The 26,768-nt window shown below is 40.0% G+C and overlaps 1 protein-coding gene across 4 annotated transcripts; it reads left to right on the top strand.

The window, feature by feature from the left end:
* The first annotated feature begins 412 nt into the window (after positions 1–412).
* GCNT1 (glucosaminyl (N-acetyl) transferase 1) lies at positions 413–10,407 on the top strand. Of its 4 annotated transcripts, XM_039567516.1 has the most exons (4): positions 696–915; positions 3,864–4,074; positions 7,521–7,653; positions 8,043–10,407. In XM_039567516.1, exon 4 carries the CDS (start codon positions 8,183–8,185, stop codon positions 9,461–9,463), a length of 1,281 nt encoding a protein of 426 aa, XP_039423450.1. In that variant the 5' UTR covers positions 696–915; positions 3,864–4,074; positions 7,521–7,653; positions 8,043–8,182; the 3' UTR covers positions 9,464–10,407. The 4 variants fall into 4 exon arrangements, with proteins under 4 accessions (XP_039423451.1, XP_039423450.1, XP_039423449.1 ...); XM_039567517.1 differs by lacking the exons at positions 696–915; positions 3,864–4,074 and adding an exon at positions 413–593; XM_039567515.1 differs by lacking the exon at positions 3,864–4,074.
* Positions 10,408–26,768: the final 16,361 nt, after the last annotated feature.

Raw genomic sequence — 26,768 nt, 5'->3', positions numbered from 1 at the left:
TTTCCTTGAAATTTAATTTTCTGTTTTCTATCGAAGTACTTTGCTAAAATAACAAGGGGCTTGCCCCTAAGCTCCACCTTCGTGTTTCACAGCTCTCCAAACCACGTGGACTGTGTTTATCGTCGGAGAGATATTTGAAGGGACAAAGTGAATAAGAAATCTGAGTCTTCTTCACACTCTGCCTAGACACGTTTTACTCCACCGCTGGAAGTTTCGTGCACCGCTTCCCAGCCACTGCTCCCGTTCCACCCCACCCTCCCTTCCGTCTGTCGATTTTCCCTCACGGAGTTCTCTGAAGCCCACTTGCAGCAGGAGGCGAGTCTCGGGCTGCGCGGTGCCGCCGCAGGAGCACCGGCCCCGCCGGCTCCCCGCTCCCGGGCGCGCGGCTGCTACAGCCGCACCGAGCCCGCTCAGCGCATCCGGCCCCGGCGGGTGCGTGCTCCTTCGGGGCTCGGAACCACGAGAAAGCCTTTTGATCCCGTGAGCCGCAGAGAAGTTTGGCCTACGTGGGTTCCAACGTTACCGGCACTGCTGGGAGAAAAAAAGATACACAAGCGCAGTTACCACGGCTGCCAACGCACAGCACGGTGTGGGTGAGGGCGGGGCCGGGCGAGGCGCGGGGAGGCAGGGGCGGGATCCTGAGGGCGGCCGGACCCCGGGTGGGTGGTGGCGGGAGGGGCGCGGGGCCTCCGCAGGCCAGGGCAGGAGCCGGGTCCGGGTTGGGGCCGCGCCCGCAGGGGAGGTTGCCGGGCTCCCTGCCTGCCCCGGGCTGCTCCGCACCTGGGCGCTGCGGGCGGACCGGGAGCGGCGTGGTCCCGAAGCGGGCGGCAGCGCGGGCTGGCATCGCTCTTCCCGGGCGCTGTACCCTGCGGAGCCTCGCAGCGCTACTCCAGGAGCCGCTGTATCGCCGGGCAGGTGCCGCACTGGAGGGCAGGGAGACACATCTGTTGTCCATCCGTTCTTTTTTCCCCTTCTTTCCTCCCTCACCTCTTTTTTTCTTTTCTTACCCCTTTCCCTCTCTCCCCCTCCTTTCCCTCCTCTTTCTCCCTCTTTTCCCGCTTTCTCCTCTTCTCTTTAGTTCCACTTATGTCCTTTAGCCTCTTTCTTCCCCTTTTCTTCTCCTTTCCCTTTTCCCCTTCTTCCCCTGCTTTCCCCCCTCTACACCCCCTTTTTCTTAGTTTGTTTTGTTTCCCCACTTTCTGTCTGTCTGTCTTCCCACCCTCCGTTTGCCTTTTTCCGCGGCAGTGCATGCAGGGAACCTGGGGCAGGCTGCTGCCCTCCGGGGGGGGGTGTTGGTTTGGTGTAAAATCTGTTAGCGCTAACAGGGTTCAGGACATAGCTGATGCTCCTGAGGTGTTGCAGTCGTAGGATGTGGCGCTTCCCCCCCCCCCCCCCCCACCAAACTCATTGTAACTGGGAAAACCCTGAAGAAACTTTTTTTTTTTTTGGTCAGAATAAAAAAAAGCTGTTTAGAAGGTTGTAAATAGTTTTCTGTGGCCCAGGTCGAGTGAGAGGACTGAGAAAGAAGCCTGACAGGAGACTCAGTTATGCTCTGGCACTTTGCCTTCTTTCAGTGTTACTCAGAAAAGTAGACTTCTTTGTGGGAAAGAGAAGGAGTGGCAGCAGGAGGGAATTGCCATTTTGGAGTCTGCTATTTTAAATTTCATTTTTAATGTAATATGAGGTATTCGACCACAGAGTTGGCAAGGATGAGAGTCAGAAATGGTAGTGAGAGAAGAGGGGACAAATCTAGCTTTTCTGTCTATCAACTTCAGCTTGAAAATCCTTGTGAAAAATAGTGCAGTATTTGTAGCTCAATTTGGAGTTCACTTACATTGCTTTTGAAAGTAGGTGTATACAAAAAAAAATACTACTTATATTTTCTCTCCTCAATGATTAGCTACTCTGCCTATAGTATATATCAGCATAATGCCTTTCCTATGAAATCTGAATTGTCTGGAGTAATACTAACTTCCTGAGGCCAGGAGAGCCAAAAGTTGATAAAAAAGCCTGATTAATACCTTTGCCAAGTCTGCCTTTTTTTTTCTAAGATAAAGCAAATGCACAGACAAACACACAAGCTAAAGATATACATTCTATTTGCTGAAAATATTATGTTTACTGACCAAAATCCTGCTCTCTAATTTTGTTTCCACATTGGAAAACCCACTGCTAGTCTTATTAAAAGATTTTATTTTGGTTTTTTAATAATCCCTCTCAGTTTTCCTTTGGATTTCCACACAATTCAAAACTTGTCCACTTACTCTGGTTCATAAGCTCCTGAAACTGGAAAACACCTAACTTTAGCAACATAAGAATTCTGTCTTAGGAAAGGTGAAAAAAGGTAGTGCCACAGAAATGTAGCATGCCCAGTACTACAACTGGAGTAACTTTCACTATTAGGTTTACTTCATAGCTCCAGAGACACCACTTCTTGCAATGTGCAGCATTATTGTACATGGGATAATTGTGGTGGTATTAGAGGAACTTAATAAAGCAAACAGAAACCTCATCTTGGAAAACTCTGATAGAATATCTCAGGAAGAATCACTGATGATTCTTTACCTCACAGATGAACTGTAACTGTAGGTATGGCTTTAAAATGCTGGGTTCTCCATAGGGCTAAAGAAAATCACAGAATATTTTATATGTTGTGCTTGAAGAGGGATCCAAGTACTCAAAAATTTGCCAGCCTCTTTCTTCTGCCTTCTTTCTGATGTTAGAGATTACCTTTTCCTGCCAGTGTGTCCCATTCTGAAATACAGCATTGTCACAAGGCAGCAATGAGCAAAATTTTTTATGTGGGCGTGAGGACTGCAGCAACAGCTCTGTTCCTGGCAATATTTTAGGTCCTACTTTAGAATAATGCGAAAAAAATAGGTGTGCATTTTACCTTAAGGAGCCAAAGTGTACAAATTACCTTGATGAACACCGGGCAGTTCTACCGCATGTTAAATTGGCCAACATTTAACAGTTTAAAGATTTCATGATTTTTTTGTTTTGTGATTTGTGTGTACTTTCAGTGTTAGTAACCTTGAAGTAAAACATATATTTTTGTCCATACTAAGAGTCGCAGGCTTCCTGAGGTCAGAACTGGTCACTGAATGACTTTGCCATAACACCTTTACTCTCCTTAGTTGAAATTTCTTACTCTTAGCTCTATCTGTGGGGCCTCTAAGGATGGACAGGATTGAAAGTAATAATCAGGCTTTGAACTACTCTGCAGAAGATTTACATGATACAGTAGTATAAGAGAGTACTAGAAAGGCTAGTAAAACTTACTGCCTTTTCAGTTTACAGTCTACACAGAGTGTATGTTCAAGTGTGTTTTACTCAATTTTTGAAACAGAAATACTTTAGTGTCTTAGATTCCTAGCACTTGAATATGAAGACCTGAATTTGAATATTGAAGATCTTCAAATAACATGGATGTTTGAATTTATTTTCATCTCTTTTATTTAGCTCTGAAAAAACAGCTGTCTACTTTTAGTTACTCTCAGTATTTAATTTCCATGTAGTGGTGGATGTAGGAGTACTAGTCACTTGTGGAGTTTTGTTTAAAGCTGTCTTCCAAGTTAACAAAAGACTATAAATGTGTTGAGTTTTTTTCTGTAAAAAGGGAGTGTATTTTCCCTTTTTATTATTTTCTTAAGCACCTCCAAAGGAAAAGCATCTACTCCTACAGAGTGCTGTCAATTGCAGGCAATTGTGCCCTCATGAAACCCTGACGCATGGTTTCAAAATTAAGGGTCCCATTAAAGGCTTATGGTAAGCCAGCTGCTCAGCTTATGACCATTTCTCATTTTCACTAAGACTCAAGACTACCTATCAGAACAAATATGAGTTCTTTGATTTATTTACAGGCATGTTTACTTTCAAGATTGTGCTGCTTGGTGTCACGGAAAGCTGAATAAATGATTCTTCACTGTGTCTGGCAGATCTTTGCAGATGACCCTGCAGTTCACACAGTCTGTGTTTATGCATGTTTGTGTTTATGCAAGCTGCTTACTGCTTTAAAAATCACTTCCTCATCAGAATGGATGTTCTGCATAACTGAATCTGAATTGAAGCATGGTAATTGTAGTAACTACAGGATGTGTGTGCTTTGAAGCATTCTGGATATGCCTTTGTAAAATGTTACGACTTACCAGCAAATGCATGTTTGTGGCCCCACTGGCTGGAGAGCTCCCTGGAAGCCATCTGGTTGGATAAGTTGTTGCACTCCTCCTGGCCCAATGTGTGGGTGTCAGAGATGGGAGCAGCATTGCTCCTTCCACCAGCAGCACATCGTGATGCCAGAGCAGTGGCGCGGTGAACCCGCAGAGGTTGTGCTGTGCCGGTGGCCAGAGGCTGGTGTCCAAGCTATTGGGGTAGTGGTGTTCTGCCAGCTCTGCACATTCACAGGCATCCTCATTTGTAGGACCAGCAGATCCAGTCCAGCCTGTCTGCACAGAACCTCCACACCAGCTTTGGTCTCCCTCCAAGCTGTTGTATACTATTGTAAAAGTGTTTGGTGTTTTGGGGTTTTTCTGGCTTTTTGTTTGTTCATTTGGAGGTTTTTGGAGGTTTTTGTGTTGAAAACGTAGGTTTCTCGTGGGATTTTGTGTTTGTTAAAAATCAAGCTGAAATTATCTTGGCTTTGTTTAGTCATACCATACCCTTTGTGTACAGCAGTAAAGAATAATTTTGGCAGGGAAGAGGGCAGCTAACCCAGCCTTTGTACTAACTCCCTCAACTACCAGCAACTGCTGTAAGTTTCCCCTTTCAATAACGACTGCTTCAGAAATAGAGGTTTTGATTTGAGGAGAAAGCAGTAAAAAATAGGAAGTGGGTCAGATATGTAACTTCTGCAACTGAACTTCAGTTGAGAGCAAGATGTAGGCTGCCAAATAAAAGCATTTTCTGTGTAGCTGTGCAGACCTCCCTCCAGTGCAAAGTGCTGCCTCTGACAAGGTAATTCTCTAATGTGCACACTAAGACTATGCAGAGCTAAAGCTTTACTGATGTTAAAAGCTTTACTGAATGCAGTCTGAAACTGTATTAATGAGTGTTCTAGGCTCATTAAGTATATTAGGTGTATTATTAGGTAACAAATCTTACCCTGTAAAGATGAGGTTTTGTGAACTGGATATGATCAAGTTTTAGGACTTTGAAATTGCCAGTATAAGCAAATAATAATTTACTGTTAAAATCGGTCTGAGGAAGCAGCATGTCAGTGAGAGAAAATTGCAGGGAAAAGAATTCCACATAAAGATAAGAGCCATGTTAATGTGTAAATGTTTGCAGATCTCTCATTTTGGTATAATGAAAATGCCAGGTCTGATTATTCTGAGCTCTGAACAACAGAGGAATTGGACCCAGCTGGGTATACAAGGCCTTTCTGAAAGGGATTCTTTATCCTGCATTCAGCTAAGTTTTATTCTAAAATGGGAGGATGAAAGACTTCTTAGCAAGCTTTATTCTTTGAAAATTTTAGAAGGTGAAGACTGCAATGGTCACTTTCAATTAAGACTGTCTCCCTCCATTGGAACAGTGAGGGGTTGGTAATCTTCTTGAGTGTGTGTTATTTTTCAAAGCTAGTGCTCCTATAAAAACTAAGAATAGGATAAAATAATAGTGCTAACAGCCGAAAGAAAGAATTCCAACATCTGTGAGCTAAAGTATCACAAATATAACTGCATTTGAAGTACACTTAAGTACATTTAAGTTCTATAAATGTCTTAATTTTTAAGTTTGTGGGCAGAATACAGTAATTGAAGGTTAACCAGTAAGCTTCATCCTATGAAAATATATACTCAATGGACACTATCACATATCTAGTCTCCTTCCTTTGTTAATTTAATATATGATGAATATTATTTTTAGTGGATTAGATCTACTAGTGTAAACAAGCAGGACATCAAGCACAGAAGTGTGTGATAAGTTACAAAGCATGTTAAAACATGTTCTAAATTATGTTACTGTGTTCAATGTCACATTGCAAACCGAAAGCCAGAGTTTTGGAATTTTCCTTTTAATTTTTTTTTTTAATTCAAAGTGTAAGACCTCATTCTTAAAATTTAACTCTCTGTGCTTTCAGCTGTAATTGCATGCTAGCTCACTGGGCTACTTCCCTTAAGTTTTAAAATTTAAATTTTCTTCCAGTTTGACTTCACTGTACAGCTAAAACATACTATGAACAAATGTTTACCTTTCTTAAGATGTATCAGAAAAGCAGGATAAAATAATTACAATTGTAATTCTGGAAACAAAGTACACTTTAGAGTAAATAAGATATTTATATAATGCTGTTAGTCACAAATTTGTGTCTAGTTAGTGGTCTCTGCCTGCTGTTGGATAGAAATACAAAATATTTGACTACAGTACTTCCTTAAAAAATTGCTGATGTTCATACCTGTGCTAGACATTTGTGCAGTGATCCACACCTTCCCCCCACGTGCTACATTCCCCCAGTCAGTCTGCAGTGCCAAGGGCAAAGTGGTGGACCCAATGTATAGTGCATCCCAGGCAGCATTACTAACAAAAAACTCTGTAATGCCATGTCTCAGTTTCTTAAATGCACCTGTTCTGAAATCTGCAAGTAGCAGGTTAAGAGCCACAGTTTAGGAATTAAAACCTAAAATTGTACTGGGGTAGCTTAAAGAAAATAGGGGGGAAAAAGGAAATTCTTAGCAGAACAGCCTATGGCAAAACCCAGGAGTGGACACAGTACACACTTATTTTTCTTAAACAGAGTTTCTTACCAGTTTTTCTGAGTAGCTGTTATTCTTAGAGCTATTAAAAAAGTTATTCTGAGGCACTGTTCTTTTTCTTGAAAGTAGTAAAAATGTGAGGAGCCTTATCTCTCTCAAATATCTGATATTTCATAAACTTACAGATTCACATTTGGAAGACACATAAACTGTGTGGGCTTTTGCAATTAGGGGCTGGTTTGAAATTCAAACCTGCACTGAATTATTAGGCAGTGCATTCATGATTAGAAATGGCACTTGAGTAGCAATGTAAGTTATTTAAGGATATCTGTTCTTGATCAATTTACCTGCATGAGATAGTACTTCCAAAAAGAAAAGACACCCAGTTCTGCAATACAGTTCTAGACTGCAGTTTTCTCAATAGGTACAGCTGTAGCCACTGTATAACTGCAGTGATTCTGTTCACAGAGTACTGAAACAGAAAAAAGGTGCTTAGAGAGTAGCAGAACTAACAAACAAAGACTATCTAGTGCCTGTGAAGTAAAGTAGAAAATAAAATTGGCTAGAAATCTTTTTGCAATCCAGCCTTGCAGCATATCTCCACATAAAAGCAATTGCTGAATTGTAAAAACAAGTGTGTTTAAATGATGGTAATACAACACTGCTGTGCACTTAGATTTGTGCACTTGTGTGACTTGATACAAATCAGCTTGAGATTGCCTCTTACCTTATAAAGCTGTTTCAGCAATTCAGTAACAGCTTTTCTCAAAATTCTGAAAATTGAGGTGCCCTGCTATAACAACGTTTTTTTCTCGCCCTTCTCATCAGCTCTTTCCTGGAGGTATTTCTAAGAAGCTCATGTGCAGGATGAAGAGACTATCTCACATAAAAATCTTGAAAGGCTGCAGGAACTTCTTTGCCAGTGAGAACTAAAGCATGACTACCATTCAGGAAGTGAGTGGTAAGTTTTAGTGATAAATCTACGTCAACCCTGAAGTGAGTATTAAACATTCTTGTCAAACTCTGAAGCATGAATTAGCAAGAAATACTTGCTTCTCAGTAGTGTATCTGACTTCAGTTTTTTTCTAGATGCTGAATCAGCTCAGTTTTCTTATTGAACTTCAGTTTGTAGCATTACTACTGTGGAAAGTGTTTCATTAAAATTGTCTGCTTCTCCCGGTCTTTTTCTAGAAAAATTTTATTTGTTAAATTTTAATTTTCAACAGAATATTTTTGGCTGAACCGTTCAGCTTTTTACTGTCTCTAAATAACAATGTAATTATTAATCACTGATTTTTTTAAAGAAACTTTTTAGTCTGTGAATGACAGTCATATTCCATTTTATTTTAGGATTTTTCCTTCCATTTCCCTGAAAAACTTGCCAAATTCCTGAGAAAACAGAGACTTTTTTTCTGAAGTTGTTGAAGCTCATATGAACAGAGAGGAGGACGTTTTTTTTTTTAGCCCTGCAAAGCTGCCTGGTATTTGAAATGCTGAAGAGGAAATTACGGTTTTGTCACAACTTGCGTTTCAGGCTTTTCTTGGGTCTAACTCTTATTTTAGTAATAATTTCAGTTTTGAAAGTTAACCAGAAAGAAGACTTCATAAATCGGAGACATCTGGAGCTAACAAAAGAAGATCCTATTAGCAATGTTAACTGCACCAAGATTATTGAGGGAGATATAGAAGAAATGCAAAAGGTACAGCTTGAGGTATTATCAGTGTCATTTAAGAAACGCCCCAGACTAACGACAGATGATTATATTAACATGACTTCTGACTGTGCCTCCTTCACCAAGACTAGGAAATACATTATGGAACCTCTCAGCAATGAAGAAGCAGAATTTCCAATTGCTTACTCAATAGTGGTTTATCACAAAATTGAGATGCTTGATAGACTTCTAAGATCAATCTATGCTCCACAGAATTTTTACTGCATTCATGTAGACAAAAAGTCTCCAGAATCCTTTTTTGCTGCTGTGAAGGGAATAGTCTCATGTTTTGATAATGTCTTTATTTCCAGCCAGTTAGAGAGTGTGGTATATGCTTCATGGAGCAGAGTGCAGGCAGACATTAACTGCATGAAAGATCTCTACAGAAGAAGTTCAAACTGGAGATACCTAATAAACCTATGTGGCATGGACTTTCCTATAAAGACCAACCAGGAAATAGTAGAGAAATTAAAAGCCCTTAAGGGTGAAAATAGCTTGGAAACAGAAAAAATGCCTGTTTATAAAGAAGTAAGGTGGAAAAAACACCATGAGATTATTGATGGTAAAATAAAGAACACAGGCATAGACAAACAACTACCACCTCTCAATACTCCAGTTTTTTCTGGCAGTGCCTATTTTGTAGTTAGCAGAAGCTTTGTAGAATATGTATTAGAAAACAGCAAAATACTTAAGTTCATTGAGTGGGCGAAAGATACTTACAGCCCAGATGAGTACCTGTGGGCAACAATTCAGAGAATCCCTGAAGTCCCAGGTGCTTTTTCTTCCAGTGACAAGTACGACGTTTCTGATATGAATGCACTGGCCAGGTTTGTCAAGTGGCAGTACTTTGAAGGTGATGTGTCCAAAGGTGCACCCTACCCACCGTGCAGTGGAGTTCACATTCGCTCTGTCTGTGTTTTTGGAGTAGGAGACTTGAACTGGATGCTACGAAACCATCACTTATTTGCTAATAAGTTTGACACTGATGTTGACCCTTTTGCAGTGAAATGCTTGGAAGAGTATTTGCGGCACAAAGCTTTGTATCTGCAAAAGAACTGAAATGTATGCTCCTGTTAGGAAACATAGGTACAAATATTATACTGTGATGTCCTTTAACATGTTACAGCCATGGTGGGGATGCTGATGATGGCTATAATGACTCTCACCGTGTTGGTGTGGTGGTGCTGATGCCCTCCCTTGTCCATGGACAAGGGGGAGAAAAGACATGTCTCGAGTACGCCTTGTGGCACACTGAGACTTGGAGCTTTAGGTACAAAATCAAGACAGCAGTTTTTCAAAAGCCAACTATTTGGAATATTTATTATCTAGAAGGTGTAATTAATGGACTTCCTTTGGCTAAACTGTTTTAAGGCTTAGAAAATGCATGATGTTCATGGTTATTCTTAATTTTTTTCCCATGAATGTAATGCTAGCTGGAAGAGAAAGATGAAGGGGTGGAGTAAAAAGCAGCTGGACTGCACAGGCTTCATACTGAGTATTGAAAGATCTCAGGAATATAGCATTAGAAATTATCTAAAAGCTATAAAAGAAGGGGATATGCAAAGCCAGCTGTTACCATTTTACTTAGATCTGTTTGCTGCAGTTCTGTTCTATGTAATTGTTAATCCTCTTGAAAATCTTGTCTTCAACATAGAGTATTAAGGAATTCAGATCTTGCTTTCATATTCTTAAAGCCCCTTGATGTTGTGATACAAAGTTTATACACTAGTTTGTAATTACATTTTCTCAGGGAAACTTCAGTTTTGTGCCTGATGAGATTTAGACTTGTAATTTTACATTTCTTACTGTATTGGGAGTCAAGGTTTTGGATCCAAAATCACTCAAGTTTCTCAAAACTTAGCTGCAGTAGTGTCTAAATGGAATTTAGACATGTTACTGATGGAACTGCTGGTTTCTGCTTTCTGTCAAGGTCAACTTGCATTCCAAATTATTTTAACACTAAGTATGGAAAAAATAAAATTATTTTTTTAAATGATATTGTCTCTCTGTACAATTAAAGTCCCTCTGAAAATACCACAAATAACTCCTAATGATGAAGGCCAAAGATATTTTACTGTAGTTTTCCACACATGACTGAAGCTGTGGCTGAGATAAGACCTACATTACCTCCATATGGTCATTTATTCATGTGTCTGTGTTTGTTTTTAACTGGTGCATTTGATTTTAATTCCCATTAGGCCCTTGCTTAGTTTGGCAGAGAACACTGTGAAGGACGATATTATTTCCTCATCAATTTATCAATTCAGGTTTGTCATGCATAGTTACTGTCAGATATCTCATTCCTGAGATGACAGTGGAATTCATGACAAGCGTTAGCAAATGGCAAAACAGACTAAATTTTTGTATTTGTGAACTGTTGCTGTAATTGCAGCATGAGTTTCTTGCAAAGGTCGTTTGTCCTGAAGTTTCTCCTACTTAGACATTAACATAAAGAACTGCTGACTGTTGATCATGCAAACAGCTAGGAAGGCAAGCTGTTTTATCTGAAATTTGATCCCATTTTTGCCAACCCCTGCCTTCAAAACCACCTGAAAGTTGTTCAGGGAGTTTTCAGAGACTTTCATATTAACAGGTAATTAAAGCCTGTTAGTGAAGGCAGTTGAGGGAAATAGCCCGTTTTCCCCACCTTTTGGCTTTTCTACAAGAATGGTCTTGCAGACTGTTGTCCTCTACCACCTTTACACAAGCTACAACAAAGTTGAACTTCACTGCATATAGTCCTGGGAATTTCCAGGAAGTCATGCTATATTTGTAGCAGAAAGAAAGCAGATTTTAAGAATTTGCATCTAAAGACAATGTACATGATTAGCTTCTATGAGACCAGAACTGCTAGTTCAAAAAGACTGAAAAAGTAATGATAAACAGTAAAATGTTCTGTGCACTGGATGGAGTGCTGACTCAATTGCTTGAAATCTACTTGACAGTTAGAGCATCTTTACGTGCATATCTCAGCCTGCTCTGTACTTAGTCGTTTTTGTAATACAGTGAATGCCTGTCTGTATTTCTGTTGTTAGTAATACTGCTACTATAGATAGTGAAGATGCTGCTTGATCAGCTGCTTCAGGTATTACTATTCAGATGGAGTCAAGAGAGATTCTGTGCAGGCTCACTGTGTCTTCCTTGTACAGAAGGAAAAGTAAAAGAGCATTGCTGTTAAGCATACATTTTCCATAAGAGAAGGAAGAATTTCTTCTGGGAAAAGTAAACTACAAAAATACCCACCTCTCTAAAACTGACTAGAGAAGAGATACAGAATTTAAATGTTCTAGGAAGACGTTTTCATGGAAAGAACTCTGTATTTCCTGAGCAAGTACTGAACATGCCAAGGGAAATTATTGGATTAATTAATGGTATTGCAAGTACACATAAAGAAAAAACACTTTCACCACTATAATGAGTAAAGAAAGCAATCTGATGTACATTAGTGCTGTCCGCAAAATCAGATTCATTACCCAGCGTGCAACAAGCCAATAATCACACACTTGAGAGAGACATTGATTGTTTATTCCACATCTGTGCAAGCCTGGATGCTTAGTAGTGTGACACAAATCAAGCACACTCCTCCAGACCCTCCTTGCCATTATTTATACACAGAAGTTCAGAGTTAGTAACTTGCCAAGTATAGCCCCTCTGTTATGCTTGGTTAGTAATTTCCATACAAGTTACATAATCCCAGCTAACTTCTACACACATTCAGGGGAAGAGTCTTCACCTGGCCAGGGGTCTTTTTTTCTACTTGTAGGCACGATTTTTAGTATTAAAATGAACATAGCTCATTCAAGGTCCAATACACGGACCTTGAGTATTCTGCCAAGTTAGCAATCAAAATCTTGATTTACTACATTCTTAAAGCTTGATATTTCCAGGTTGTCCTTGAGTAAGGTTGCTATCTGCTATCTGTTCTACTGACATAAAACAACAGCTTGATTTTCTACATCCTTAAAGCTTGTTAGTTCCCTGATGTCTTTGACTAAAGGATGCTGGCTGCTGCCTGTTCCTCTGGTTAGGTTTCCTTTCTTGCTGATTAAACTTAAAAGTGTACAGAGATGTTGGATCAGAGAACATCCTTAAGATGACAAGATAATCTTGACATATTCCACATTTTGCAGCATTATTATTTCACTGAATGTGCTAAGAAACTTAGCCAAAATAATAATCATTCTTGAATCAAGCAACTTTGTGGCCCTAATAAAACAAGATCTAGATTACATTCCTTACTGACGTCAGCAGTTTTTTTCATAACTTGTTTCACTTTTCTACTAGATATTTAGAAAACTGGAGTAGAAGTCTAACACTAACATAAGTGAACATGAAAGAAAAAGGCTTCACTGATAATGCAGCAACAAGCTAATCATAATGCTGTGCTGAAGATGCTGGGCACTTGCCAGGAATAACAAAAAATTAAAAAAAAGTACATGACCCTTTCAACCACACATGCTGAATACAGCGATGCTCTACTGCTGATTTACTCTGATCACCTTCAGGTTCCAAATCAGGGAAGAAGGCAACACACAGACCTGTGCCAAGATGGACTGTACTCGGATAGAGGACAGAGCAGGAGAAATCAAAGCTGTGATGCTGGGTTCAGCTATGGTGCTGCCCAAGTCATACCCTGTTTACACCAGCCTTCACACCGTGATCCTGTCATCCTGTGGGCAGCTAGGAAGGAAACAGGTTTGCATTCTGCCAACTGAATAACCCTCCTTTTTCCTTTTCTTTCTTTATTTTTTCTGTGGTTTAAAGCTGGTTCAGTTTCTCAGTTCAGCTCACCACCATTGCTAGGAAGCAATGAGTAGCCACTGAAATCATTGCTGAAGTACCATGTATGCTATTCAAAGTCCCCTAACATCATTTAATTTTCCATAGCAGAGCTTTCCAGAAGAGCTCAGTGCATTGAAGACACTGCTCTAGTTCAGTCCCCCCTTAACACATAAGCATTTTGAGTGGCATTAATAACAACAATTCAATTGGTTTACGGATGGTAACTGTGGTAACAAAGTATCCTGTATCACTACGGATAAGGATGATGTAAGGATCACCAGCCTTTAGGATCAAAGGCTGATTTGATCCCAGAAACCTAATACTTGTGCTTTCATCTCCTGCATGCCTGAGGTTTGGTTTGACAAGGAGCATGTGTTCAGCTCTTGCTCCTTCCTATTGACCACAAGAAAAAAAGACAGAAAGCCTACAAGGTGAACACTGCAGTTATAATCAAGGTCACCAGTCAGATCACCATTACTTGGTGCATTTTCAAGTGGTCTGACAATTAAAAATTGACCTAGGTCATAACATGAATGCACTACAAGATAAAAATGAAAGAAGAGGTCATCTGCTTCAATGTACGTGTACTGTGCTGATCAGGAGGATTTAATCCCTTCCTCCACATTCAGGGCTTTCTCCAGCTCTCAATTGCTGCAGCAGTTGTTAAAAATAATAAACATGATTTAATGTTCCTTCTGTCGCAATACTTCACTTTTTCAATTTACATCTTTTATTGAAAGTTATAGTGATGGTTTTCTTTTAGTCACAGAATAAATAGAAGAGCTAATATTGTAGTGAGTACCTCTTCAGTCAACTAAAATAAGGAAAATTTTGTATGTAAAATGGCTTCCCAATTCCAGTTAGCAATACTATTCATCCTTGGCTTAACATTTCAATAATCTAGATCAGTTTCCATAGTTTTCAAATTATCTTCTTTTCAAGGGATCATTTTAGTTCATTTTAATGCCCTAGACTACAGTGTGATAAATTAACAGTAATCTGCTTTTGACAGACAACAGCCTTCCAGGTGACTTAGTAGACATAAAAAGCAATAACCTTTAGGTGATGTTCTTTATTTGAAATCAAGCCAGCCAACTTTTTACAGATATACTTACTCAGGTTTTAATAAACTAACTAATCTGATCTGTCAAGTTATTTCAAGATACTACTATATCTTTCTGGAATAAGCATCCTAATTTTTCTGGGTTTTAGCTGAAATGAGTCAGTTTCTTACTCTTTGCATACAGATAAGTTTGGATTTTTTTTCTTCTTGGTTCCCCCTTCCTTTGCCTTCCTCTTTTTTTCCCCCTTCCTTTTTTTCTTTCCCCTCCCTTTTCTCAATCAGACAGAACTTGATACAGATGTTTGTGTTTGCACCATTGTCTCCCATATTTGCTTTGCCTAATGCACAGTATCTTCAAACAGGGAACTATTCAGTGCCCTCATTTAAATACTGTGCCTCTCAAACTGAGCTTTTCTGTGGGGGTCTTAAACATGGTTACATTTTTCTAGGATCTGCCAGTATTTGTTTTAGTTTGTCTGTCTTCTACATCTATAATAGAGCTTGACAAGAAAAAGGTAAGAACACAACCAAATCCTTGAAGTAAACCAGTATATTTAAAAAGATACTGTTTTCTTCAAAAACCCGTAAGTTTTCTAAGTTTCCTAAAAAACCACTAAGTTGTGTAAAAGATGAACAGAATTCCACTAAGAAGAACACATCAGGCTGGGCCTTGAGCAGATGCCATCTTTTAAAATCCATGTCACATACTCCAAGACAGGATGCTGGAATGTTTTCTGAACGGATACAGATCTAGCTATATTTTTTTTTAAATATTTCCTCTCTACTTGGGAACCTAGGCCTCCAAGGAGATCTAGTCACATACAACTAATTGTATTTTATTCTGTACCATGAAAACATATTAATCTTGCCCATCTTTGTTTTTTTTTATTTTTCAGGGACATGAGCCCACTTTGTTCTCTCATCTAAACAAGTAACATTTCAGGAATCTTTTAGCAGAAGATGTTTAGTTACTAAAATCTTCAGTATCTTTGATGAAGCTAGTTTGTCTACAATCAAAACCCTTTCTCTCTCTTCCTTTCAGACAACCTGCCTTTGCTACACATGGGGGTGGGAAGCAGAAATGGTCATAAGGCTTCAGAGTGTAATTTACCAACTAGTGTGAATTGCATTAGTGATGCTGGAAGTAGAGATTTCCCAGTGTTGATGTGAAATCACATTAGTATGGAAAATCTACTGGAAGAGTGCACAACACATGTCTGTAGGTATGGCTCAAATCTCATTTAACAACAGACTGTTGGTAATTAAGCATGTTACTTTCTCCAGGCAGTTAAATCTTAATTATCTCTTTGAACTACTAGATTATTAGGATGATTTTGTAATACCTCATCTACAGCAGGAGTTGAAATGCTGTTGACCTTAATTTTGAGTTAGTCCAAGCCACCCTTTATGCGTTTTAAAGTTCTGCAAAAATAGCAAACCCATTTTTAACAACATACCAAGCAGTGATGTTACCTGCATGGCATGTCTTTGGTGGGCATGCAGAGCAAGGAGGTGCCCTTAAGACTTAGCATATGACACACTTGTAAGCCTTGCATCCTGGCACACTCAATTCCTGTTGCTACAGGAGCCCCCAAGAGGAGAGGGGATTTGCTTTTACATCAGAGCAAACTCAGGTGAACCTCTATTGGGACAGTGAGACCAAAAGCATTTATTCTTTCTGGTGTGGCTGTGGCACTGTAGCACAGAGCAGCTGTGGCCTGTGAGATATATAAATCCTTTACAGCAATCAGACAGCAATGAGAGACCAATAAAAAAATATCCAGACTACACAATTAATTTATATCTTCTTCAAGCACTTCTAATAGAAGGCTAAATACGAGTACCACACATGCTCTTCCGTCCCTCTCTTCTTCCTTCCTCCCCACTAACTTTAATTTAAATAGCTGCCATGCCAGGAAACAGCAAACAAAATATTTCACTGAGATAATGCCCCTGCTCCCTAGGGCAACAGACCTTTGGAGAGCTCTTGTTCTCTTCAAATGATCAAAATCAGAAGGGCCAAAGAGAAACTTCACTTTGTTTTCACAGCAACTACTCAAAGCATTTTTCTTTGCTGCTTTTAAACTTTTCTGCCTGCTTGTGTAACTGAAGTTTCAGGGAAACTACTTTCAGATGGATTAGATCTTGCATGTGAGGGGTGACTGTTTCTCACCATGGTAGCTATTTTTTAGCTTAGTTTTTTAGTAAATTCAGCATCTCAAACCCTCTTAAAAGTAATTGCTTTTGCATGTCTGCCTTTTACTTTGCGAACTACATTCTGCTAGGATTTATTTGGGAAATCACATTGCTTTTACCTACTAATGCATCAAAATCTGCAGTCAATATAGAGTACTTTTGCCCTTCTTGACCCTTGAAGGTTGAATTTTTACTAGCAGCCTTAGGAATCCTCAGAAAATTCTAAATCTGGCAGGCTGAGCTGTAATTCATGTACTTCAGTTAATTTGCATGAAACTATGAGAGCACAAACCTATTTCCATCAACTGAGCATCTTTCTAGCATTAATATAGTCACACATGGAAATCTTTTAAATGTGGGAAAATCCTCCACAAGGCTACTTTCACCATCCTAAGATGGATGATACTGACTGGAACAGTCTCTCAAAAAATTAGAAGTACACTAAGAGCAGAAAACACTGGAAAGTGACAGTTGCAGCAGAAGAGAACGACAATCAAAGTATCAGAACACTTCACCTAGCTCCGTCCGAGGTGCTTCAGTCACCAGTTGCTTTACAGCCAGTGGAGGTTAACAGCATATTTGAACCAGCTGCTCGAGGGAGGGCAGTGATTTAGTGACAGATTATGAGGTACTTGGTGGCTTTCAAGTGAGCCGTCAACATACCCATGCCTGTGAGCCCAGTTTGTCTGCACCAAAGGTGCTGAGGATGCTATTCAGTATCCTCCAAAGGCTGTTCTCCTTCAGCTCTGAAAGGTCATAAGAGACTGGGGAAGGCCTTGAATGGCCAAGGTAAAACAAATGCTGTACCCATCCTAAAGGAAGGGCAAATGGAACAATCTGAGGAACTACAGGCTGATTGCCTCATTTTCCGTCCCTGGGGAAAGCATATGTGAAGCAAGAACTCTTAGGCAAGTACCAGCACACAAGGCAGAAGATGGAGATTGGCTAAGTGATGCCTAATCTGATGGATGATCATCTGTGATAAAATGATTGCATTTGTGGATGAGGCGAGAGCCTGGTTGTGCATGAGCAAGACTTCAACAGAGGCTGTGAGGAAGTGCAGCAAGCTGGACTGGAGGAGGGCAGCTTTGAGGTTCTGCTCTGCCTACAGGGAGGTTACCAGGGGCTAGGCTTTTTTGACAATAGCTGCCACAAGTAGAAACAGAAGAGTTTTCAGCTAGAACACTAGGACAGGCTGCTTGGAAAGGCTGTACCATCTCTGTCTTTCATGGAATTCAAACCCCAGTGACACAAAGCCCTGAGCAACCATGTCTGACCCCACAGCTAAGCCTGCTTTGGGCAGGGGGGTTGAGTTTGGAGACCTACTGCACTCCACACCATTCCATATAACTGTTTTCCTATATTCTTCCAGCAGTTATAGAGTTACAAAGCCCCTCTAAAGAAGTAAGAGCTGGTGAAAAATATTTCCAGAGTCAGAGAACCCATTACTTACAAACCAAATGTTCTAAAAAATATGCAATACCAGAGGTTTGCTGTAACTCATTTTCCCATATTGCACATACCCACTTTGTCACCCCACAAGTATCAGTCCCCACAAAGTCCCAGCACACTGATCCTGGTTTTCATCTGTTGTCTTACTTTTAAGCCAGTACTCCTTTCATGAGGATACTCCCATATCTATCTGGGATTAAATTTGGTCAAATGTTTGCTTACAGGAATGACAGTTTCACTCAAGGGGGACAGGATGCTTGCCACATGTAATGTGATGGTATCTCCCCGTTACTGGCAGTCACATTTCAGAAGATCACTTAGCCCAGATGGAGCTGGGAATAGCAGGGTTTTTTTTTAAATAATGAAAACACTTAGCACTTTCTGTGTCTGTTGTGACCACCATCTAGCTTTGCTCATGAAGTCACAAATGAATCCATTTGTGAGATACAAAAACGGGATGACAGGAAATAGTTCCTCACTTTTCCTTGGAGTGCAGTTAAAAGGAAAATGAGTCCACACGTGTACAAATCTCACTTTGGACACGAAGAATCTGCACAAGCAAGTCAATCTTCTTCCATGTATTTCTCTAAGAAGGTATTTGGCTTTTGGCTACTAAAATATTTTAGCTATAGTAGCTATAATGATGAAGTAGCTAGTTCATCAAAGTAGCTGTTATCATGAACTGTAGGAAAGCAAATCTGTTTTGTGTCATTATTTTCACGTGTACTCCATCTTGCTTCAGAAAGTTTGTATGTGTGTGTATGGACTTGTATGGTACTTTTAAAAACAAGTGTAAAAAAGGCTAGATACATGTTTCATTGTGTAGCTTGTCATCTCTTTGGACAGAAGCTGATACATAAAATAGTTTAGACTGAGAAACCACATTATGGAGGCCTTTGATGGGAACTTACTATCTGATAAATAGTCTACCAATCCCAAGGAAAAGCTTGTCTTAAAATTTGTACATCAGAATACATCAGTGGTGGTATTATTATTTATATAATGGCATTGGGGTTATAGTAGCATAAATGGCTTTTGGCAGAAGGCAGTATTTGGTTGATGTTTGTTAAGTGCTACTCTCTTTAACTGCTGGGGAAAAAAAGGAAAAATAACTCTACCAAAATGATTTCACTTTCTGCTGAGTGCTCTGTGTCATTTGTTGGCAAAGGTAATGGAAGGAAAAATATCAGCAACAAAAAGTGAAATGGTTTTTAACATTAACAGCACTGGCTCAAATTTTGTTTCCCATATTTGGTATTGCCTAAACTGTAGGAAAGGACTATGATACAATTCATATTTCATGCTGCTAGCCTAGGCCAATTCTTAAAAAGAATTGAAAGCACCTAATGTAGTACACTGAATAGTTATGTTCAAAATTACATTCATGCCCCACTACACCTCAAGTTATGGGCATCTTGTTTTTATCACCATCTTATCTTTGATCCTTCACTTAAACACATGCATTTACACATCTTCTTCCATCTGGCCTGGCCCATGCTGCACAGCCCAGCAACTGCTTAATTTTTAAGTCTGCACAAAGACATATGCTGTAGGCACGCTCAGAAGGCTCTCCTTTGCTTCGCCTCCCTGTGTGAGAACAGCACACACACTCATTTTTGGAAAGAATGAGAAATACATGTCGCTGTCTACACAATAATTTGATCTCATCTCTGAAGAAGTCACCAGTTCTATAGTTGCAAGTGGGTTAAAGACAAACCCTTCTCTGCTATCTACTATAAATCTTTCTATACTATCTACTGCCTTGGCCAACCCCATGCAGTTGTTAATTCCTTGTGCTGGTTGTTCATGATGTTTATGTAGCTTTGTGCATAATCTCAGATAAGAAATCAGGCACATAATGCCAACATCCCTTTGGAAAAACATTTTAAATGCAGCCCAGTGTGTACATCTTCACTGATGTTTGCAGATCTCTGTGCAGATACTGCATGCTATTTGCATGTTGTAAGTGTCACTGTGCTTGTCTGATAGCATATTCCGTTTATCTTTCTCTGAGGTTGTGGTACAAACCAATCAATATCAGAGGCCCACTGCTAAGCTGAGAGGTTGGCTCAGAGTGATGGTAAGTCTCAAGAACTGACATCTGAAGAATGCCAGGCAGGAGAAGTCAGGAAAAAACAACAAAGCAGTGCAAGTCACAGGAGCCTGGACTCTGCAGAGTTTCAGAAAGGAAAGTTTATCAACCTCAAAAGGCTTACGCAAATAAACGTCAGCTGGAGAAAAAAAACCAGTCTTTACTACCATGCCTTTTAAACATATCTAATTACCAGACAGAAGATTCTCTATCTTTATTTTTAAAATGGCAAAATAAAAATGGTAAAATAGAATTTCAGACTTGGTGTTAAATGAAAATCTGCAAAAAAAGGATTAGGCTATTGGATAAAACACTCTCAAATAACACTTAAGTATATGTCAAGAGGCCCTTGGCATTTTTTCTCACAGAATTGATTCCAGTGCTGCAGTTCAATATGCAAATCCTGGTTTCAGAGCTGCTCAGCCCACATTATCACATTATTTCTGCCAAAAGGGAGTCCAGCTGCTGGGCAGATTTGTGACTCTGCAATCTGACTCCTGTGGTTCTATAGTGTTTTCTATGAAGGTTCACACAGTACATTTTTTGTTAGGCAGAGAACATCAGCAGAGGCTTGCAAAACACAGTGACTTTTAGGGAAATTGAAATCGTCTACATTAACTTAGAGACAAAAAATGTCCTAAATATAAGCTATGAAAAGCAGAACCAGTGATGAGACTCTGCTTAGCACAAGCAGTTGCTTTTTTCCACAGAGTAAGGAGATGGTAAGAAGGGACAGAGGATTCGGTGTTAGATGTGAAGTAGTGAAGTGGCTAGGGAAGCCCATGTGAACCTTGGGAATGCAATAGTGTAGAACAGAAAATGGCACAGATCCATTCACTTTTTCTGGAGTCCTGGCAGTGGACACACACTGAGTGGACACATGGGGGGGGGAAACAAGAAAAAAAAAGCCTCAGTATGAGTTTTTACTAGAGTGAAATACTAACTTGTCCAGAGGAAGTGAGAGGCAGCAAAATATCACACGGTTATTGATTTCAGTGTAACTTTATCCAAATACCCTACTGTGGCAAGTGTAATGTAAACAAATAAGAAGACTGACCACTTCTTCCAAATAAACTGTATCAAAAAAATCACGGGGCACTGCACTAAAAGGCAAGTGAGAGGAAGAATATATTTTTTTATGCTGAGAAAAACAGAATGAGAAAATAATGTGTAATAAAATAATGAATAGATTGGAACTAGAAAAATGGAAAAAAAAAAAACCAAAAAACCAACAGCCCCAAAACAGGAAAACAGGAAGGCTGAAAAAGGTAGGAATAGAAAAACTAGTAAGGGGTAATGACAGTAAAATGGCAGGATATGGTGGAAAAAACTGTTTTCATGAAGTTTTGACATTTTAAAAAGTTGTCCACTCTGTCCATACCTATCCTGTCCACCACTACAGTGCTGAAGCATTATAAATGACTTAATATTGTACTCGTGGCAAACTACAAGTTTTGACTGTGAGAGAACTGCACATTTAGGAGGCAGAGATTCACACCACAGCTCTGCGGGGCAGGTGCTGCATGTCAGCCTGATGGTCAGGCTGTGCTGAGCCACCCTGCGTCATGTCACACTGCGCCACACCCCTTCCTCCTTTGCATGGTGCTGGAGCAGCCTGTGGGCAGCTCCCACTCAGCACTCGTGGTAAAGCCCTATCTTTAACAGGGCACAAGAAATTCCATGGAGAATGTCTTTCTTTTTTGACAGTAGAAATTATGAATAGAGTTGCTTTCTTGTTAGGAAATCCTGCAGCACCTTGAAAGACTGACAGGGGTGACTCGCTTGCTCTCTCTGCCATAAATATGGTCTGTGGAGTGTCTTGCTGAGAAATACCATTTCAAATGATACTTTGCAAGATCTGAGCGTTTTTTCTTGGCAACAGACCTGCATTTCCAAGGCAAAACCAGAAGCTCTAATGAAAATCACTCTAAGGAACTAAAATCAGCGCACAAGATATAAAACTAAAATATAATAAAGCTAAAATCTTTCCACTAACCTCTCCAGAACAACTAACACAATCTCTTCTCACCTGCAAAGTTGTATGTATGCATTCAGTATAAATGACCTCAGGCAGTGCCAAAGGATTTGGCAGTAAATGGAAATAAAATCCTTTCACAGGCACCAAGGGCTTTTCCTCCCTGGAAAGTTAAATTTCTAGCTTACCTAAAATGGAACAACTATTTGGGAAGATCTTTCCTCGTGGAAAATTAATTCAGTGTAATAATGCCTTTATACTTTTTAAAATCTAATCCTGAAAAAAGACCATCCACAGCAAATTTTACTAAACAAAGAAATCTGAGATAGCTCCACAAACAGATTAGTGCAGATCAGGATGCTCATTTCCATCTGAAAGCTGAAAGAACAGAAAGTTAAGCATCACACATCAATCATCTGGAACAATGACATATCTCTTGTATGAAGTCATATCCTAGTGTTTTCTCACAAATCATCCATTACTTTGTCTAAACCGTAACAGGAAGTCCTCTGGTACTTACATAACACATTTTCACCTGGTCTGTTCTTTGGGCCTAAAAGTAAAATAAATCGAGTTTTTGAGTTTATTACTACCAGACAGCTAAGAATGCTTTTCTTCATTTGGGAGCACATGCCCTGCTTACTATAGCAATTTATGAGATACTGTAATCCAGACAATTTTGTCATGAGAAGTACAGTCACTACAACCAGTATCAGAATATATTCCAGATACTTCATACACAGTAAATGGAGATCAAACTACATCATGTACTTATACTGCAAGAAACCATTTTATCCTCTGCATAACCTCAGCATAGGGGTGATTTATAGATGTCACTACAAGGTTAATGAACAAGAGCACAACCTGTCCCATCAAAGAACTTGAATCAATGCAAGAGATCTGGGTCTCAAAATTCCTTTCTATTGCATATAGATGTGGAAATGCACTGTCCTAGCAAAGCAGGACAGAGGGAGAGTCGTAGAGATGGGCAACACTGCCCTAGCCTTCCTGCTACTGCCAGCTCTGCAGATTCAGCCTCTAGCTTTGGGTGAGGGGAATGCTTCCCAGCACAATGTTCTTTTGGGGCTGCACACAAGTTTGGTAGTGGCCAGTCAGGCACAATGAACACTGGAGAAGTACACAGTGGCCTTGTTCCTGGGGGCAGCCAGAGGGGAGAGTGAACAGGGGACATCTTGTGCATCCTGCAACTTGAATGAGGCAGGAGGGCACCAGGTTGGGGGACATGGTGCTTGTATTTTTTCTGCATTGATGAGTTACTCTTGGTGTGATAGTTAAGACTGATTTCACCTATCTCCACTCAAAAATGCATGTACCTTGTCAGATTTAAAAATCAGAGAATTCCAGATATCTTAACAATTAGTTTGTGTTAAAGTACTTTTTATTCACCAGAAATGGAAAAGGTTGAGAGCAGAGATGGGCTACAGCCATCTACTGGTGGCAAGCCAAACCACCAAACATATTTTAATTTATATATCGCAATACTATCTTTCCTCTGCTAGGCTGCAAATCTTTAACAGTAGCATTGCCACAAGGATTGCACAGTTGTCTATTCCTAGCTGTGTCACCACAAGTAAGGAATCGTTAAAACCCATGGAACATTTCTTTAGAGAAGGTGACTGACTGACTGACTTCAACAGAGCCAATTAAGATCTGTCTTATTTACCAGAAAATCTTCAAACGGAAGCCTTTTAGCTAACATTAACCAGCTGCCCCCATCTCTTCTTTCACAACTAAAATTTTCTCAAATTCCTCCATTTTATCTTTATCCTAATTCTTCCAGGGTCATGTAGTATCACATGGGCACATGCAATTTTTGCAATGTCGGCTATTTATAAAAATCTAAAATTAGGCACTTAAAAATATAATAGTACATTATTTTCACCAGATACTTAAACAAATGAATATAGTCTTATGCCTTCATCCAGTGTAGACCTGCACAGCAATCCGTGTGTTTAGTTAGACACATACCCATGTCTAACACAGGTATTTGTCTAACACACACACACACATACACATATTAAAGAACAATGCCTTGGCAACAAGGAAAGGTTTCATTGCACTGTACAAGACATAACTTTTCAAATGCCAGAGGTGGTTACACTACCGGTTAAGAAATCCCCAAAAGAACAAAATAACAGGAAGAAGAGAAAACCTTTCCCCAATGCCCACTGCACTGCTTTTTATTTCACATACAGTATCTGATTTCACATACAAGACTGACAGAAGAGCAGCTATGTGTCTAAGCTTCTCCCAGTGGTGAGGACACTTTCCAGGGAAGAAGACATAGGAATTTGAATGCTCAAAGCCTGAAAAGGACATTTGTAGGTGAATATCCTGCTCACAAAGCAGACATCCAAGTTTGCATATTAAGGAGGTCCAGCTGTATCAAAAGAAAATCTCCTTTAGCCCCATCCGTAGGGATTTACTTGTATCACCTGTATCTGGATCCTCATTCAAGCAACAGATAGCTATTGAGCAGCTCGAAATCAGATAGTTTTGGGTAGCAACTGAGTAGCAGGTTGTATTTTTGAGGCCAGGTTGTGGAAACAAACAGATTGCAGTCTAGGGATCATCCAACAACAAGGTGTCTGAATCCTGCTTCACCTGTGCACATCATTTAGTGGCTCTAATTCAAGGTTAAACTGACAGTCCTCAGAAGAAATACAATCCCAAACCTACTAGCATGCCAAGTCCTGTTCCCCTAGATTACTTTGAATCAGTAGGTATCTTCTAGTTTGAATATGTTTTCCTTTCACATTTCTTCAGTCCTCTGTATCAGCCTTGTTCTGGACACCAGGAACAAGCTGTCTGGAACAAATTGGTCTCGGACATCATCTCATCCGTCACCTCATCAGGACTGTTGAGGCCACCTGAGATGCATTTTTGGCTTCAAAAGTCGCAGTACATAGCTGTAGTGTGGTGCACAAGGGACTTTATGCCAGCCTAGTTGCTACAGGTAATTTTAACTCCACTTGCTTTAACTGGTCTTAAGCTTTGCATCTGCCTTTGTCTTTACAAGGACATACTAGCAGCCTTAGAGAACACTATGTGGCTAAATTTCATTTTTCACATAGTTGAACGTTTGCTTATTTCCAGCTCCCTTTCTCTCTCCATCTGGTAATAAATGATGGGAAGTTCTGTCAGCAGTTGCAATACCTTTGGGAAGTCTGATGCCTATAATTTTTGTCATGTATATTACCCACTTGTAATTTGTTATGATGACTGATGACTTGTTCGAAGGCCTTCTAGGCTCAATATTAACTCTAGCACTCACAGGAACAGGCTGAACAGAATAAGGATTCATTCTGTCTCCTGTGCAGGTATATAAGGTAATCCCAATGTTGTTTATAAATCCAGGGTAAAGAAAGATACCTGCAGATGTTTTCTACAGGGAATGAGATCAATAACTTGACTGACTCCAGCTGGGTAGCAGTACTTTGTATTCTTCAGGCTTTGTTCCATTCATAGACGGAAAGAATTACTGCGCTGGTTTTGGCTGGGGTAGAGTTAATTCTCTTCACAGTGGCTGCTATGGGGCTGTGTTTTGGATTTTTGCTGAACACAGGGTTGATAAACAGAGATGTTTTTGTTATTGCTGAGCAGGGCTTACACACAGCCAAGGCCTTTTCTGCTCTTTGTACTGCCACAATGGCGAGGGGGCTAGGGTTGGGAGGAGACACAGCCAGGACAGGTGACCCAAACTGACCACAGGGATATTCTAGACAATATGGCATCATGCTCAGTGTATACAGTGGGGGAAAGAAGGAGGAAGGGGGCAATGTTGGGACTGACGGCATTTGTCTTCCCAAGTCACCATTACCTGTGATGGGGCCCTGCTCTCCTAGAGATGGTTGAACACCTGCCTGCCCATGAGAAGGGCTGAATGAATTCCTTATTTTGCCTTACCTCTGTGTGTGACTTTTGCTTTCCATGTTAAACTCTCTTTATCTCAACACATGAGTTCTCTAACTCTTCCAGTTCTCTCCCCAATCCTGTTGGTGGGGAGTGAGTGACTGGCTGCATGGAGCTTGGCTGCTGACTGAGGTTAAACCATGACAATTACTCACACAGCAAAAGAAAAAAAAAAGAAAACCAAGAGAAGACAAACCTTAACATGACAGAAAATAAATATTAATATTACAGAATTAAGTAAAATTAAAAAAAAACCACTCAAGGGTAACCATGAAAAAAGGGCATGTAGTGGTAGGGTAAGAAGTAATGGCTTTAAACAGAAAGAGGGTAGATAGTTTAGGTATTAGGAAGAAATTCATCACTATGAGGGTGCTGATGCACTGGCAAAGGTTGTCCAGAGATGTTGTGGATGTCCCACCCCTGAAACTGTTCAAGGCCAGGTTGGATGGGGCCCTGAGAAACCTAGTCTAGTGTCCCTGTTCATGGCAAGTGGGTTGGAACTAGATGATCTTTAAGGTCCCTTACAACCCAAACCATTCTGTGATTCTATGATACGTGGACATTTGTGAACTAAGCCAAATCTGAGGTAAATAATTCCTGCTTTGTTTTTAATTTTTCCATGACTTTGCATCTGAAGTATCATCATCAGTAGACCAGGACAATTTCTTTATAGTATGAAAAAGGTCTTGATAAAGCAGTGGTCAAAAAGAGCTTTATATTGCAAAATGTGGTTTACTTCCCATCAAGCTTTCCTTGAGGCATCTGACTTTTCTATAGCACTTTACAAGATTTATCCCAGATATATCTCTATTGAAATCAATCCCATGTTATTTTTTTATTCCTATTGGTGGTTTCACTGTAAATGAAAACT

This window comes from Corvus cornix, chromosome Z, assembly GCF_000738735.6.
Source record: "Corvus cornix cornix isolate S_Up_H32 chromosome Z, ASM73873v5, whole genome shotgun sequence".
Lineage (NCBI taxonomy): Eukaryota > Metazoa > Chordata > Aves > Passeriformes > Corvidae > Corvus > Corvus cornix.
This window is presented reverse-complemented; position numbering and strand designations above follow the sequence as displayed.

Bases quoted from the DNA above. Each gene is read 5' to 3' on its own strand.
- GCNT1 (XM_039567517.1), top strand. From the start codon at position 8,183: ATGCTGAAGAGGAAATTACGGTTTTGTCACAACTTGCGTTTCAGGCTT.